Source organism: Trichechus manatus, unplaced genomic scaffold (assembly GCF_000243295.1).
Source record: "Trichechus manatus latirostris isolate Lorelei unplaced genomic scaffold, TriManLat1.0 scaffold00011, whole genome shotgun sequence".
In the NCBI taxonomy this organism is placed as follows: Eukaryota; Metazoa; Chordata; class Mammalia; order Sirenia; family Trichechidae; genus Trichechus; species Trichechus manatus.
In genome coordinates this window covers 22,944,574-22,959,417 of record NW_004443947.1, presented here as the reverse complement: position 1 = coordinate 22,959,417, position 14,844 = coordinate 22,944,574, and the positions used below count along the sequence as shown (strand labels likewise).

Below are 14,844 nucleotides of genomic sequence, written 5' to 3'. Positions count from 1 at the left end.
GACATCTTTGCTTTTAACACTTTAAAGAGGTCTTTTGCAGTAGATTTGCCCAATACAATGCATCATTTGAGTTCTTGACTGCTGCTTCCATGGGTGTTGACTGTAGGTCCAAGAAAAATGAAATCCTTGACAACTTCAATCTTTTCTCCATTTATCATGACGTTGCTTATTGGTCCAGTTGTGAGGATTCTGGTTTTATGTTGAGGTGTAATCCATACTGAAGGCTGTGGTCTTTGATCTTTATCAATAAGTTCCTTAAAACTGCCTCACTTTCAGCAAGCAAGGTTGTGTCATCTGCATAACATGGGTTATTAAATGAGTCTTCCTCCAATTCTGATGCTGCATTCTTCTTCATATAGTCCAACTTCTAGGATTATTTGCTCAGCATACAGACTGAATAGGTACGGTGAAAGGAAACAACCCTGATGCACACCTTTCCTGACTTTAAAGCATGCAGTATCCCATTTGAATGACTGCCTCGTGGTCTATGTACAGGTTCCGTATGAGCACAAGTGTTATGGAATTCACACTGTTCGAAATGTTATCCATAATTTGTTATGATCCACACAAATAGTCAATAAAACACAGGTAAACATCTTTCTAGTAATCTCTGCTTTTCACCAAGAACCGTATGACATAAGCATATCCCTCGTTCCATGTCCTCTTCTGAATCCAGCTTGACTTTCTGGCAGTTCCTTCTCAACGTACTGCTGCAACCGTTTTTGAATTGTCTTAAGAAAAATTTTACTAGTGTGTGATATTAATGATATTGTTTGATAATTTCTGCATTTTGTTGGATCATCTTTCTTCGGAATGAGCACAAATATAGATTTCTAAGTGGTTGACCAGGTAGCTGTCTTCCAAATTTCTTGGCATAGATAAGCAAGCATCTCCAATGCTGCAATCATTTTTTGAAACATCTCAATTGGCATTCCATCAATTCCTGAAGGCTTGTTTTTCGCCGATGTCTTCAGTGCAGCTTGGACTTCCTCCTTCAGTACCATTGGTTCTTGATCATATGCTACCTCCTAAAATGGCTGAATGTTGACCAATTCTTTTTCGTACAGTGACTCTGTGTACTCCTTCCATCTTCTTTTGATGTTCTGTGTCGTTCAATATCTTCCTTCAATATTGCAACACGAGGCTTGAATTTTTTTCTTTAGTTCTTTGAGCTTGAGAAACACCAAGCACATTCTTCTGTTTTGGTTTTGTCACTCCAGGTCTTTGCACATTTCATTATAATACTTTATCTTTTCAAGCCACCCTTTGAAATTTTCTGTTCAGCTCTTATTACTTCGTTTCTTCCGTTTGCTTTAGCTACTCTCCGTTCAAAGGCAAGTTTCAGAGTCTCTTCTGACACCTGTTTTGATCTTTTCTCTTTCCTGTCTTTTTAATGTCCTTTTGCTTTCTTCATATATGATGTCTTTGGTATCATTCCACAACTCGTGTAGTTTTTGGTCTTTAGTGTTCATCAAATTTATTCTTAAGATGGTCTCTAAATTCAGGTGGGATATACTCAAGGTTATATTTTGGCTCTCGTGGACTACTCTAATTTTCTTCAGCTTCAACTTGAACTTGCATATAAACAATTGATGGTCTGCTCCGCAGTGGACTCCTGGACTTATTCTGAAAGATGATATTGAGCTTCTCCAGTGTTTCTTTCCACAGATATAGTCAATTTGTTTCTGCATATTCCATCTAGTGAGGTCCATGTGTACAGTCACCGTTTATGTTGTTGAAAAAACGTATTTGCAAGGAAGAAGTCATTGGTCTTGCAAAATTCTATCATGCAATCACCAACATCGTTTCTATTACCAAGGCCGTATTTTCCAACTATTGATCCTTCTGTGTTTCCAACTTTCATGTTACAATAGGAAGTAATTATCAATGCATCTTCATTGGATGTCTGATCAATTTTAGACTACAGAAGTGGGTAATTATCTTCAGTTTTTTTCATCATTGGCATTAGTGGTTGCTGCATAAGTGTGAATAACAGTCACACTAACTGGTCTTCCTTATAAGCATACAGACATTATCCTATCACCAACAGCACTGTACTTCTGGATAGATCTTGAAATTTTTTTTGGGGGGGGGACAATGAATGAGATGTCATTCCTCTTCAATTTGTCACTCCCAGCCTAGCAGACCATATGACTGTCAGAATCAAAATGGCCAATACCAGTCCATATCAGCTCACCAATGCCTAGGACATTGATTGATCTTTATGCATCCATTTCATTTTTGATGACTTCCAATTTTTCTTAACTCATACCTCGTACACTCCACATTCTGATTATTAATGGATGTTTACAGCTGTTTCTTCTCATTTTGAGTCATGCCACATCAGCAAATGAAGGTCATGAAAGCCTGACTCCATCCACGTCATTAAGGTCGACTCTACTTTGAGGAGGCAGCTCTTCCTCAGTTGCATTTTGAGTGCCTCATCTTCCAACACTGTATCAGACAATGTTTTGCTGCTATGCATAAGGTTTTCACCAGCCAATTTTTTCAGAAGTAGACCACCAGGTCTTTCTTCCTAGTCTGTCTTAGTCTGGAAGCTCTGCTGAAACCTGTCCACTATGGATGAACCTGCTGGTATTTGAAATACCGGTGGCATAGCTTCCAGCATCACAGCAACACACAAGCCACCACAGTATGACAAACTGACAGACGAGTGGCGGGAAAAGAAAAGAGCAAGTACAAAATCCATAAAAGCACAAAAAGATATTTCCAGGGGCCAGCAAATTTCTGTAGTCTAGTCTAGAATTTGGTGTAAACAGAAATGGTATTGCGACATGATGCTGATCAAGCTAGTGGTTAAAGCTTCAACAGAAAGCCTTGTATACAACAGTAAGGAATTTAAACTTTAACCCCCTGGGCTAGCATTCTCAAATTCTTTAGATGCCCATTTAGGAGAGTTGAAAACATAAACAAACAAAAACAACAGTTAAAAAGAAAAAACCTATGGCTCACCCATACCACCATTTTTACATTCCAGTGGAAAAATAATTCTGGTAACAATCAAGTATATTATATAAGAAGATTTTTTTTGAGGAATCATGAATACTTGGGAGCCTGGGGGCGCAATGCTTAAGAGCTCAGCTGCTAACCAAAAGGTCAGCGGTTCTAATCCATCAAGCTTTCGCTGGAAACTCTATGGGGCAATTCTACTCTGTCCTACAAGGTCACTATGAGTCGGAATCAACTTGACAGCAATGTGTTTTGGTTTTATGAATACTTATGCTAAAACACAAATAGTATGAATGAATCATTTGAACTACAATGTATATATAATTATCACAGGAAAAATATAAAACCAAAAATGCTGATGTAAATAAATATCCATCGCTATTCATGCTACAGAGCCCTGGTGGCACAGGGGTTAAGAACTACAACTGCTAACCAAAAGGCCAGCAGTTTGAATCCACCAGCTACTCCGTGGAAACCCTATGGGGCAGTTCTACTCTGTCCTACAGGGTTGCTATAGGGTTGCTATGAGTCAGAATCAACTTGAAGACAACAGGTTTGGTTTTGGTTTTTATTCACACTACAGGATTAACCAAACAACCCACAACAAGCTAAATTGGTAACAATGAAGCTAACTCAACAATAATTTATAATTAAAAAGCAAGACCAGCAGCATTTAAAAATGATGATGACCTACTTAAAAAAACAATGATGAACGTTCCTACAAAATGCAGGAATTTCTCCTATAATAATAACGTCTGCTAATTAAAGGTTACTGTAGTAATGGGAAAAAAATGAAAGCCTGGATTAAAGCAGTAGCTTTGGGTATGGGGTTGGCTGGGTCAGCTATAAGACATATTTAAAAAGGTCTTAGCGGTGATCTATGGGTGAGTGGTTAAAAACAAGGAAATAAAGATGGTTCTGATGTTTCTACCTTGGGTAATCAAGCGGATAGCTTTGTTATCAAGTAAGATAGGAAAACAGGAGGAGGAGGAGGAGGTTTGAGATGAGGTAAAAGTAATGAATTCAGTGACTGATATAGAGTGAAGTATCTATAGGATATTCAGGTGGAGATATCTAACAGGCATTAGAAATTCATTCGGTATCAGGCACTAGCTAAGTACTAGGATATGGAGATAGCAGACAATCCCTTTGCTACCTTAATTAAAGGAGACAGTAGGCAATCCCCTTGCTACCTTAAAGGAGATAGGAGACAACCCCCTTGCTATATCAAAGGAGACAGTAGGCAACCTTCTTACCTTAAAGGAGATAGATAATAGACAATCCCCTTCCTACTTTAAAGGAGCTCACAATCTAGTTGGAAAGACAGATAAGCACATGAACCCTTAGAATACAGCATATGAAGCTCTTTGGTGGATGTATGAACCAAGTGCCATGGATCATAGACGAGGAACACCAACTCCAGACTAACATGATCAAGAAAGCAGTGGAAAGTAAAGTTCAAGATCTGCAGCCAAAACTATGTGAATCATTCAAATAACAGAAGAAAACTGAACACAAATTCTGGGTGATATTAACACTTAAGAAGAGGTGTAAAAAAAAGTTAGTAAAAGAGTCAGAAGGAACGGTCAGCGAGTTAGGAGAAAAATCAGGAAAGAAATGCTTTCAAGAAAAGGGAAGTGGCCAATAGCTTTATAAACATGGAAAGGTCCACAAAATGAGGACTAAAATGAGGCTTGAGTTTTACATTTTAGGCCATTAATGATCTTAGTGAGTACAGTTTCAATAGAAATGACTCTTTACCACCTAGTTCTGGCTCTCATTGCCTCTTGCTCAAAATCCTAACTGGTCTTCTTACCTCCAGATATTCTGATGTTGTTAGTTGCTGTCGAGTCAACTACCAACTCACGGCAACCCCGTGTGTGCAGAGCAGAACTGCTCTATAAGGTTTTCAAGGCTGTGACCTTTCATAAGCAGATTGCCAGGCCTGTCTTCTGAAGTGCTTCTGGGTGGGTTCTAATCGCCAACCTTTCAGCCAGTAGTCAAGTGCTCAATCGTTTGTGTCACCCAGGGATTCCTCCAACTATTGTGTAGTGCCTTCCAACTTAGAGGGTTCATCCTCCACCACTGTATCAGACAATATTCTGTTGGGATACATACGACTTTCATTGGCTAATTTTTAATTGGCTAATTTTTAGAAGTAGATTGCCAGCCTCTTTCTCCCTAGTCTGTCTAAGTATATTTTGAAATTATGGCTACGTAAAGTTATTCAGTGCAACACTGTATGAAATAGCAGACAACAGAAGTTACCTAAAGGTCCACCAATAGGGTAATTAGTTCAATAAATTATAATATATCCATACATGGATAGTATGCAGCTGTAAAACAGAAGGGGGGGGGGAATCAGGCTCCAACATGTAATTAGAATCTTAAGATTTGGCAGAAAAGAAAGTGTCAAGTGTCAATATGAAGGGAAAAAAAGAGTTCAAACCTTTATTTCATGAAAAAAGCTTTATTTCATCTAAAAACAGCAGTTATATAGCTCTACGAGACATTAAGTTAAAATAAACAGTAAACCAAGGTCAGGATGATGTATATTATGCTATTATCTATATAAAAAAATAGACAAAATATAGATTTACAATTGCTTAGAGATAAATATATAAAAATATCTCTGAAATTATGCATAATAATAATATTAGTTACTTGTTGGGGCTGGGGGTGAGAACTTAGTGGATAGGGAACAGAGATGGGAGGGAGTATTTTTCACAGCATACCTTTTTATGCTTCTTGGTTTTTTAATATGAATGCATTACCTATTTTAAAAGTTAAGATTTTTTAAAAATATGTAAGGGTACAATTCTGTAATTCTACTCTACCATGGAGTATAATAAATATATTGTAAAAGGCTCAGTTGAGTTCCTAAAGTTATAAACCAGAGTATGAATTTCAACTGTACTAGAACCTATTCAATTCCTAAAATTAATGTTTCTGGTTATTAGACAGCTGTTATCATAATAAATATTTCAATCTATTCAGAAGTAATATAAGTACATTTTTTAAACCACAGTGTGAATTACTTTGCTGATTAAGCTAAAAATCTAAGCCAAGTACCCAATTGTTCTTCTACAACAGACTGGAATTATTTTCCATAAATTGGCTAACATACAAAGCCTTTCATAGAGGGTTGAGAATTATAGCATTTTACAGCATAAAGGAACCTTCTCATTTCAGACTTTCTCAAGGTAGTGCCATCTAACAAAGAGTTTACTGAATCCAGGTGTTCTGCTTCTAGTGCACTGCTTCTTCTTCTATTCCACACTTCTTCCCACAATGGCTTACTAGTACTCTCAGAGCTGTAAGGGGTTCTCAGGGCTAAGCTGTGGAACCCAAAAAGTCCTTTTATAGACAAAAATGAAATCTCATAAAAATAAGACAACCCTTTAAGGATTTTATAAGGCATACCTGCTGATGGAAAATTCTAATAATAAAAGGGCCTAGAGGAATATGTTCAAACTATCATCACTATAATACACAACTCAAACCATATCTTGAGTTATGCAGTATCATTGTTAACTAAAAATATAGTGTTACGATCATTACATATAAACTACAACAATGGAGTTCAGCTGGAATTCTCACCTCTCATGAGGGAGACCTGGGTTCAATTACCAGCCAATGTACCTCAAGTGTAGCCATCACTTGTCTGTCAGTGGAGGCTTGCATGGTGTCGTGATGCTGACTGAGTTTCAGCAGAGCTTCTAGAGGAAGACAGACTAAGAAGGCCTGGCAATCTACTTCCCAAAATCTGCCAATGAAAACCCTAAGGATCACAACAATCTGGTTGTCACGAGTTGGTGGCCTCCTCAACAGCAGCTAACAACAACAATCCTCACTACAACAATAAATTAAGGAGCATGACTTTTATTCTAGAAGAATTTTATCTGTTTCATGCCTGTATTTCTTGACTTTAATTTCTTTAACCTCTCATCATTACTTTTACCATAACCTCAAAGCATCTCAATTACAGTCCCAGGAGTATTGTTTTTAAGAAAGAAAACATTATAGTATCATTTCATAGCGAAATGAATTTTTTATATTCAACTGATATGTTTTAGTTTGTCTTGTTCCTGTGTGCCACTGAGTTGATTCCGACTCAAAATGACCCTATAGGACACAGTAGAACTGTCCCATAGGGTTTTCTAGGCTATAATCTTTACGGGACCATATGGCTAGCTGGTGGGTTCAAACCACCGACATTTCAGTTAGCAGCTGAGCTGCTTAACCACTGCGCCACCAGGGTTCCCCAGTTTGTCTTAGAGAACAGTAAACAATACTAAATTTCAAAAAGCAAAATCCAAAACAATGACAAATTAGAATGGACCAAATGCCTGAAAAAATATTCCTCATTATTTACATTTCACCATATTAAAATCTAAAATGTTTTCTTCTGCCTTCCAGTTTTATCTAAAATAAATCCAACACTGCCTGCTTTCCTCTAGTCTTAATAATTAATTCATATGCAATGCTAAGAATCTACACAAGATTCAGAAACACACATCAATGACTATAACACTGTCATCTCAATGTAACAGAACCTCATTTTACTCAAATTCAAAAACACACAAATAAATAAAATAAATCAGAGTGTGCCACTGTAAGGTTAGAAAAGGTGGATGTCGACACTTACCTACATAATGCATATTAAGAGCCAAATACTTATATTGGAAAAGGGGGTTGTTACTGAGGCTACTTCTTTGGATCTGCTGGAAAAAGGAGCTGACATCCCATCTGTACAGGACATCCAGTAGCATGATGCTTGGCACCCTCAGGGCCACATTTAACACTGCCTCCAGTTTCTCCTTTGCAGCCATGTTGTTTTTCCTTGGAGCAGGCCTAAAATTCAGTAGACACAATATATAAAAATAAGTCAACACAACTGGCTTTTAAATATCCTTTTATGACTCTAATGGATTGTCACATACTGAATATTAACTATACTAGAATGTATAAAACTTGTTAGCCACATCTACTCCTTTTAGATATTTATAAAATAAGCTTTTTACAGTGTTTTTCACATTGACACTTTCAGGTCTGCCAAATCTTATGATTCTGATTAAACGTCCAGGCCACAAAACTTATTTTTTAAAAACTCATTAACTTCAAATCTAGGCATTTAGCAACAAAGCACCAGAATACTTATAACTTGCCCAATTAACTTGAAAAGTTCACTCCTATAAAATCATTTGAGATTTATATAGCTCTTTAAAAGAGGGCAAATTTTTAAATATTTGCTATATGAAAAAGCCTAAGCTATTTAATAAAAATTTGATAATTACACAGTCTGCAGCATCTCATGGTCTATCCTTTCCCTTACTCACCTATAACCAAATCTGAAGTTGGTGAATTTACAATCAACAGAACTCACGATGTAGACACAAGTAAACATTCTTTGCAATACTGTTTGCTTGAATAGTTAAATTTTTAGTCTGAAATCCCATAATTTGACTTGAAAGTAGAACACCACCACTCATTAAATTATTCCTTTAATACAGATAGGTTAGCACATGGAAGAAGCCAGGCACTATAAGTCTGCAGCCTCTGTCTCTGCTTAGATGTTGATAAGAAGTAAGAGAATGAAAAAAAAAAGGGGGGGAGGAAATGAAAGGCAGTTATCAGGTTCTCCTGGAAAATTTACTATTTAAAAGGACAGTTCAGTGCAATGCTGCTTTCTATGATACAGCTGGAAATTAATGCAAGGAATTACAAGAAAGGGAATGGAGCAAACAAATAAAAGTGGGTAAAGCACAAATTTAAGAGCAAAGATAATTCTGAATTGTTGGCTCTGACAACGTTCTTTTAAGAATTTTGCTGAGAAAGCTAAACACATTTCCAACTTTGGCAGTAATTTCAGGACAAATGAAAACATTTATTTCTGAAGAAAATTTCAGTGACAGATTGCTATGCTATGGTTAAATATTTGTCAGTATTTCCATTTTACTTTCTGATTTTCATAGCTTCCCAGTTCGGACAGTTAGAAGTTAAAGGCAGCTCAACTTGGCACACCATCAACAAATTTTTCAACTATCATTAGTTAATCATTCCTATGACCCAGATATTATTTTATATATATATCTTACAAATAATGAAAAATTAATGTTTTTATAAATATTGTTATTCTGATTATTTTAAATGAACAAGATGGTTTTAACAATATTTCTACATAAGAGAAAAACAACATTGTGAGAGAATCAAAAACAAATAGCTGTGTCCGAAGGAGGAAGAGGCATTGAAAAAAAAAAACTCTAATCAACATTTATTGCAAATTACAGTATTTAGGAACCTAAATTTCTCAAAGCCCATCCTAGTATAAAATAAAATTCCAAGAAGAAACACACCACAATATTCACAGTAACATCCTTTCAATAGTGGGGCTAGGGGTGATTTTCATTCCCTTCTTTCTATCCATTTGTGTTTGTTAAATTTTCTAGAATATGCATTTATTATTTTTATCATTAGGGTAGGAGATTAAAAAAATAGCTACATGGAAACAACCTAAGTGCCCATCAACAGATGAATAGATAAACAAATTATGGTACATACACACCATGGAATACCACACAACCATAAAGAACAATGATGAATCTGCAAAACATCTCAAAACATGTATGAATCTAGAGAGCATTATGCTGAGTGAAATAAGTCAATCATAGAAGGACAAATATTGTGTAAGACCACTATTATAAAAAACCAAGAAAAGGTTTACACACAGAAAAAAACCATCTTTGAACGTTAAGAGGGGGCCAGGGGAGGGGAACGCAAATCACTAAGTAGGTAGTAAACAAGTGTTAACTTTGGTTAAAGGAAAAACAACACACAATATAGCGGAAGTCAGCACAACTTGACCAAGGCAAAGTCATAGACGCTTCCTAGACACATCCAAACACCTTGAAGGACTGAGTTACTGGGGCTGAGGGCAGGGGACCATGTTCTCAGGGGACATCGGTCAATTGGCATAACATCATTCATATAGAAAACATTCTACATCCTGCTTTGGTGAGTAGTGTCTGGGGTCCTAAAAGCTTGCAAGCAGCCATCTAAGATACATCTATTGACCTCAATACGTTCAGAGCAAAGGAGAATGAAGAAAACCAAAGCCACAACGAAAATATCAGTCCAAAGGACTAATGGACCACATGAACCACAGCCTCCACCAGCATGAGCCCGGAAGAACTAGATGGTGGTCAGCTACTACCACCACCACTCTGACAGGGATCATAATAGAGGGTCCTGGACTGAGCGGGAGAAAAATGTAGAACAAAATTCAAATTCACAAAAAAAGACCAAACTTACTGGTCTGACGGTGTCTGGAGGAACCTCCGAGACTATGGCCTCCACACACCCAGCTAACTCAGAATTGAAGCCACTCCCGAAGTCCACCTTCAGCCAAAGATTAGAGAGGCCTATAAAACAAACAGTAACACACATGAGGAACATACTTCGTAGTTCAAGTATATGAGCCCAAATGGATAACACCTGCCCAGAAGCAAAGACAAGAAGGCAGGAAGGGGCAGGAAAACTGGATGAATGGGCACTGAAAACCCAGAGCGGAAAGGGAAAAGGGGAGAGTGCTGATACATTGTGGGCATTGTAACTAATGTCACAAAATAATTTTTGTATAAAATCTTTGAATAGAAACTAATTTGTGCTGTAAACTTCCACCTAAAACACAATACAATTCAAAATTTAAAAAAATAAATTGTTGGGAAAAACTATAATGTGTCTAAGGACATACAGAGGAAATAACTTCTTACTCTAATGGTCAAGCTAATAACTCCACCAACTCTGGGGAGTTTATTTCACAGTACATGGAAGAGTGATTTTTCTCAGGAGCCACCAGCTGTATATGAAAATTAGTATGTACTGAGATAATAACATCAAGGACAACATTTGTACATATTTTATGTACTGTAACAGAAAAGTAACTTTTCCATATTCTAGAATCCAATATAAATCACTACTTCTATTTTTGTAAGTAACAGAAAGTGTTATTACTAAGTTAATACTACTTGTGGTCCATATTTATTTCATCTGATTTGAAGAGCCTGCCTCTTTTTAATATTTTTTTTTTAACATATCCACTCTTCACCATTTATTGTAGCTCTTAAAGGAGTTTAAAAAAAAATGTTTTTAACTAACCGAATAACTAACCCTGCATTAGAAATCAAGATCTGAACTGCTAGGGAATGCTTACTGAAGATCACCTCTATTACAAAAGAAGGTCATTAGCAGAATGGTACCTGTTGTCTCTTAATTACCATCGCTCCCCCCGCCTCACAAATATAACAAAGATAAAAAGAAAATCTTGGGTCTCTAAAGCTGTTGATACAAAACAATATCCAAGAACAAAGACAGAACTCTGAAGTCTTGTTGTTGTTAGGTGCCATCGAGTTGGTTCCAAATCATAGGGACCCTATAGGACAGAGTAGAACTGCCCCGTAGGGTTTCCAAGGAGCAGCTGGTGGATTTGAACTGCCGACCTTTTGGTCAGCCGCCAAGCTCTTAACCACTGCACCACCAGGGCTCCCTCCAAACTCTACTGCATAGTAAACTCAAGACTCAAATGTCTGAATAAGAAAAACCTTGGGATAGAATGAAATATGCCCAATAATAAACCTATTGCTCACTGTTTCATTTACTGTTGTATGTGAGTGATATTTTAGCAAGTCGTTGGCAAACTGGTCATGTAAAAGCAAATTTAATCCATGGAAAAATCAAATTAAGTTATTCATAAGAGCTGTGAAAGGAAAACACACACACACTTTTTTCAACACCTTACAGTTTTGAACCTCTCTAAAGTAGAAGTGGCACATGATATGGTGTTGGCTACCACAAATAAATACTGTCCATTACACTAGCACCACACACTAAACTCAGTAACCAAATTTTGAAATATTTATCTTGTCAGCAGATACCCGAAATTACGCACACCTCCTGCCAAATCACTACATTACTGGCATGAAAAAAAAATGAAGCCTTGTCTCCTGAGGTAGAGGTTATGCCACTAAATTTGATTCAAGCCTAATTTATCATTTTCCTACATTTATTGTCAGACAGAGCTAATGAGCATATTCTAAAGTTAGAAAGAGCTCAAAATTCTCTTAAAACCAAAACAACATCAAACAATCCTAGAGATAAGCAGGAGAACTGAAGGCAAAGAAAATTTAAAAGGCCTGACATACCCAAAAGGCAAATATGTAAACTACTTCCTGTCCTGTCAAAGTTTTAGTACTTTTTACCTTCCATGCAAATCTTAAAATTTCCTCGTTGAACTATGAACCGAACTAAGACAGTAATATTCCAACACGAGGTCTTGCAAGTTATCATAAACTCAAACTTAAAAGATGCTTTACACAGTAAAACAGCTTTAAAAAAAAAAGATTTCTTTCCAAAAACTGCAAGAAAGGCTCAACAAATGCTAACCAAAAATAGGACCACAATGATTTCATTAAATGACTTTCCCAGGCTGGCAAGCAGCAACCACTACTTACATACACAGTAATGTCACGTACAAACACAACGTTGCACAGCTCACCATTCATATTTGTGGGCTAGAAAACACAAGAAGCCTCATATTCCACATTTTCACAAAAACACAATATGTTGGTTTTTAATATGAAGAAATCAAACAAATCTTGAAAAATAAAAAAAGGTTTTTGTATTTCTTTTTCAGGCCACAGTAGGTTTCTGTTGAAGAACTAAGTTAAACTAAATGGAAAACAAGGTAATCTTACAAATGAAAACCACACACACAGCAGTCACATCTATTCTAGATAACCTCTTTTAAAAAGGAAAAGCAAAAATAAGAATGTCACATGACTTGATTAAAAATTGTTTGGTACAATACTAATTTAGGCAAGAAAATTTCTACAGTTTTTTCCTCCATCTAAAGGAAAACAAAAATCTTCCTTCATTCAACATTAATCTCCTTAAAAAATTTTTTTGTATCATCAGCTAAAAAAGATCTTAAGAGACACACAGATCTTCTGGCTATTCATCTGTTAGGACGGTTAAGTCCTGAAAACATTTCAGAAGGCAAAGCTAGAACCTAAAATCATAAGTAAACTCAGCCAAAAACTGAAGACACTCGGGAAGAGAAAGCACCTCTTACATAAAAGCATTTGGCACATATTTTAACTATAGCTAGTCCTCCCTACTTGCAATCGTTGCTAGCTAACTTTGTATGTACTCGAATTCCACATTAACTACTAGTATTCAGTAGTTTTTCATCATCTTCAAAATAGCAAAGATACGGAGTACATTCTGAATACACGGGACATCCTTCAACGTAAGGAGCCAGACAGAGGAAATAAAAACAGCGCTCTCTCTGCCATTGGGCGCTTGGCCTGGGTCACGACTGCAGCCCCGACAGCTCAGCCTTTTGGGCATGATTCAAGATTCAACAGAACTGCACACTCCGTGTTTTTTTTTTAAAAAAAGACACACAGTCTTCTTTCCTTTCAAGCTGGTTTCCTGTTTACTGCAGACTGCGATGCAAAGCCATCCATTAATCTTTGACGCCTTCTCACTGCAAAGCCCCCTTCCTCTGTTCCCGCACCGCCTCCCCCTACGCCTGCTGAGCTCAGAAGCGTTTGAACTGTAGTAACCCCAACCCAGCTCGCTGCAAAGCAAGCAATGCAGCAACAGCAGCAGCAGCCCGGCCGCTCCCGCCGCGGGGCTAGGGGATTACGTTCAGCAAAAACCCTGCCAGGGGAGAGGCCCGGGAGCTCCCCTCACGTCTTGCCGAAGGTGCTGGCTCCGTCGTGCCACACACTAAAAGGCTTCCGAAGAAAAAGGCGGGCGAAGTTCATCATCCCCGAGCAGAAAGGGAACTCATTCCTTACGGGAGGGCAGGGGTCTCGGGGGCCTTGGGTGCGGAGAGCAGATGTGGAGGGGGAGGGCAGAAAGATGGCAAGCGGGAGAGGAAACGTGGGGACAAAAAAGAAGGGATGGGGCCCCCTTACCGTAAAAAGGGACCGACGAAAAGGAGTGCAGAGCAATGGGTCCCCTTTCGGAGAACGGCTAGGCAGGCCTCTCGGCATCCCTCAAACAACCTCAAAAGGCATAAAAGGGGAGGGCTGAGTTTGGGGCTGCATAGACCAGAGAAGGGTAAGGCGAAGGGAAATACGGAGGAAAGCTTGGAGGCAAAGTGAACAAACACACAAAAAGAAGTAAAAGTTGGAAATCGGCACTGGAGAAAAGGAGCTGGAAAAGGGGCTGATCAGAGACGAGCTCGCAAAAGGCCTTGAAAAGGGATGCTGAAACGAAGAGCCCCGAAGTAAGGGCATCTGAGGAAGGCAGGGGGTGCAGAGGGAAATCTGGAGGCCCTGGAACGAGGGAAAGGATGGGACAGTGGAGAGGTGGCCTCTGCCGAGGCGCCGGAGCTGGCCGAGGGGGCTCTGATCCGGACGCAGGACGGGGAAGAGAGTATGAGAAAGCGGGTCTGTGGCTCGCGAGGGGCTGGAGGGAGGGGTGCTGAGAGTGGAGAGGGGACGCGGACTCCGCCGATGCTGGGGAGGAGAGGCGGGAGAAGGACGGGAGAGGGGGCCGAGGGGGAGAAGAGGAAGGAAGGGGCGCTGGAATGGGGGAGGGGAAAAGAGAGGGCGCGGAAGGCGGTCGAGGAGCGCAGGGACGGAAGGGGGCGGCGGGGCGGTCACCTGGGCTACGGCTTCTCTCCTTGCAGGGCGTCGCTGCCGGCGAACGGACGGGCGGGCTCCGCGACTCCCCGGCTCTCTCGCCCGCCTCCCGTTCTCCTCGGGCGGCGGGGGCCGGGACAGCGCGGTTCACAGCGGCGGCTCCTCCGCGCCGGGTCTTGGTTGCTGCGTCTTGGGAGGTGGTGGCAGCGGCGGCGGCAGC

At 39.1% G+C, this 14,844-nt stretch overlaps 1 protein-coding gene across 4 annotated transcripts in view; it reads right to left on the bottom strand.

The window, feature by feature from the left end:
• The window catches only part of RNF145 (ring finger protein 145), a 72,250-nt gene extending 57,413 nt beyond the window's left edge, over window positions 1–14,837 (bottom strand). For 2 of the 4 annotated variants that reach the window (XM_023726543.1, XM_023726541.1), the window contains exons 1-2: window positions 14,646–14,837; window positions 7,619–7,824 (exon numbers count right to left, since the gene is read on the bottom strand). In XM_023726543.1, coding sequence (XP_023582311.1) covers window positions 7,619–7,802 — 184 coding nt within the window. In that variant the 5' untranslated portion in view covers window positions 7,803–7,824; window positions 14,646–14,837. Of the gene's footprint in view, window positions 1–7,618; window positions 9,469–10,281; window positions 10,342–14,645 lie in introns of those variants that run through there. The other 2 variants (XM_023726542.1, XM_004371250.2) reach the window with 2 other exon arrangements.
• Between the last annotated feature and the right edge of the window lie 7 nt (window positions 14,838–14,844).